This window comes from Aplysia californica, unplaced genomic scaffold, assembly GCF_000002075.1.
Source record: "Aplysia californica isolate F4 #8 unplaced genomic scaffold, AplCal3.0 scaffold00828, whole genome shotgun sequence".
NCBI classification, from domain to species: domain Eukaryota; kingdom Metazoa; phylum Mollusca; class Gastropoda; order Aplysiida; family Aplysiidae; genus Aplysia; species Aplysia californica.
The window spans coordinates 6,106-8,821 of record NW_004798098.1 but is presented as its reverse complement, the minus strand read 5'-3'; the positions used below and the strand labels follow the sequence as shown (position 1 = coordinate 8,821).

Below are 2,716 nucleotides of genomic sequence, written 5' to 3'. Positions count from 1 at the left end.
CCATTATCCCCCAACCTTCTTTTCTTTGCATGTTACTACCGCTAATCACTTATATGACCTAACAGAGTTGCAAGTGCGGTAAAATTATCACTAAATGCTAAACGTAAACAGGAAAAGCAAGAGCAACAGTAGCCAAAGGGGAAGTGGATTTCATGTACAACTGCGGGGTGAGTTTGGAATGTCCAGATACAGAGAATAAGCTTGACCCGCCATCTTTTAATTAGGATTTCCGTCCGAAGGGTTTCATCAGCGAGGATAGGCTTATATTGGCACAGAAATCATTTTGAGTAGCTGCTAACTACTCTCTGTATATCACTTCCCATTGTCTGTGTATGAAGATACAGTTGATAAGAGTGTTTATATGTTGTGGCGTAACTAAATAGTTGGGTAAAATTATCAGGGAGTAGAATGCTGCATTTTTAAAGTTTACAATCTGTTTGCCAACTTGCTACCTACAACTCGCTCACTAATACCCCAACATACCTGCCACTATACTGTCTTCCCACTTAGATCCTCTCGACACTTGTCGGCTTACACTAACACTGTCACCTTAGCAGAGACTGTGACTATCATTTTGGAACTTCACGGTGACCGTAAAGATGGTTCCAGTGGGGAATGGGATAGAGGGTGCCCACGTCCCTCGTGACTCATTGGAGCAGTGGAAGATAGGACTAACGCTAACATTGCTTAAACGCAATCCCACGTCATCACTCATCACCACCATTATTTCTAAAATCCTCACTATTTTCAGATCAATAACTCACATCTATATTCCTGGAACCTCTTTCTGTAACAGTTACTTGTCATACTAAGTATGCACGTAATACACTACTGGACACTATCACACGCACTTTTTCCTACTAATCAGATGGCGTCAAATATTAAATAAATGGGCAAGAGAGGAAAAAAATAGTTGGCAAGAAAAAAACTACAAAAGCCTAGAGTAGGCAAGCTTGGCTGTTCACCTACGATACTACCAATCTGAAATAGATCCTCTACTGCACCGTTTTCTTTTAAAGCAACGATTTCGCTTTAAGGTTCCGGCATCCTGGATTCTCCCCCTACTTCTTTCGTTTGCCCATAACCGGGTACTACATTTGCTAATCACTTCCCCGTATCGTTCACAATTGTCTTTTTTAAAGTTGCGCACCCTAAAAAGCAACAACAAAATAAAAGACAACTACCCACCCCCCCCAGAGCACACTTTCATGTACTGCACTTCCGTCCTTCGTCCTGTGCCAAGAGCCGACCTATTACTGTCTTGTTTCAAATCAAATGGCCATGTACTGATGAATTGGAGCCAACCCCCCCCCCCAACAAAAAACCTCCCACAAGAAGAAGAGTTAATAGAAGATAGAGGTAGTAATAGAAGAGAAAGTTTTGGAAGTTGAACTTGAACAAAGATCATGAGCTAAAAGATAGTTTACTCCCCTATTTCATAAATATTGTAAAAAACTGAAAAACCGTCCCCCCATAAAGCACTGATTGCAATGTCTGAACATTTTGCGTAAAGACCTAGAATTCTGATTTATTGTAGAGAAGGACCAACTTCCATGCAAACAATGAGAGAGCAAAAATGGTTTTACAGAGAGCTCAATGCGGAGAACAGGGCTAACATTTTACGCTTGACGAGCTGCTTCTTTGAGACTGGAGATGAGAAAGAAGAAGAAGGAAAATGGAGGTACTGTGTGAAAGAAGAACAAAGGGTAGAATGATGAGACCGATGAAGGGGGGGGGGGGGTGGGAGAGGATAACAAACGATCTTAATAAAATCAGAGATAATCACACGATTGTTGCGTCAGTTTATACATGCATTTTCCCATTATTGTGAGAAAGTCGCTATTTCGTGTTCCTGCATGTTTACAGCTCTCTTTGTAATATACGAGCTTACAAATATTGCGAAAATAGGAAGTGGGTGGGTTTATTTCTTACAGTGTGTTTATCGTACCTGGTTCTATAAGCATACATTCCCCGTTTGAAAGACAAGGTTTTGCTGCCGAGTAAATTGATCCCATGTCTGAAATAATAGACTGGAGCTGCAAGAAACAGAAACAGGTAAGGAAAAACAAGATTGATTTGATACGGACATATCAAAAACTCGTGAGCAATTACTTCAAATAACAGATAATAGATTTCTTTGAAACCAAACCCCCACCCACCCAATCCCTTTCATTAACGCACACCGTGCCTTTTCTCTTCTATTGAAACATAACAGAATGGAGACAAAGGTTACATAGAACATTAAAACTTACACTCAAAAGAGTCTTTCAAACCTCTGATTCTTCATCTCCTCCTCTTCCTTCTTATCCCCCTTCTCACCCCTCCCCATCCCCGTTCTCCTTTTACCCATCCCCATTCCCATTCCTTTCCCTTACTGTTTTCCTTATCCCCATCCCTCCTCGTTTTCCTCCTCTCCCTCCCCCATTCTCTCCTTTCCCGCTTTATTTTCCTCCTCCCCATTCCTCATTCTCTTCCTTTTCATCATCATCATCATCATCATCATCATCATCATCATCATCATCATCATCATCATCATCATCATCATCATCATCATCATCGTCGTCATTTATTTATTTTTGCGAGGGGTATAATGGCAGAAATATAAAAGTTGAGGTCAGATCATCATCACCGCCTTTTTCATTCTCCTCTTCCGCTCCCTCCTCTTCCTCCTCCTGTTCATCATCATCATCATCATCATCATCATCATCATCATCAT

At 41.1% G+C, this 2,716-nt stretch overlaps 1 protein-coding gene across 1 annotated transcript in view; it reads right to left on the bottom strand.

The window, feature by feature from the left end:
• LOC101863140 (angiotensin-converting enzyme) overlaps nucleotides 1-2,036 on the bottom strand; it is a gene marked incomplete at its 5' end in the record, with an annotated part of 17,242 nt that extends 15,206 nt beyond the window's left edge. Inside the window, 1 exon segment of the mRNA XM_013088901.2 lies at nucleotides 1,949-2,036. Coding sequence (XP_012944355.1) covers nucleotides 1,949-2,036 — 88 coding nt within the window.
• Between the last annotated feature and the right edge of the window lie 680 nt (nucleotides 2,037-2,716).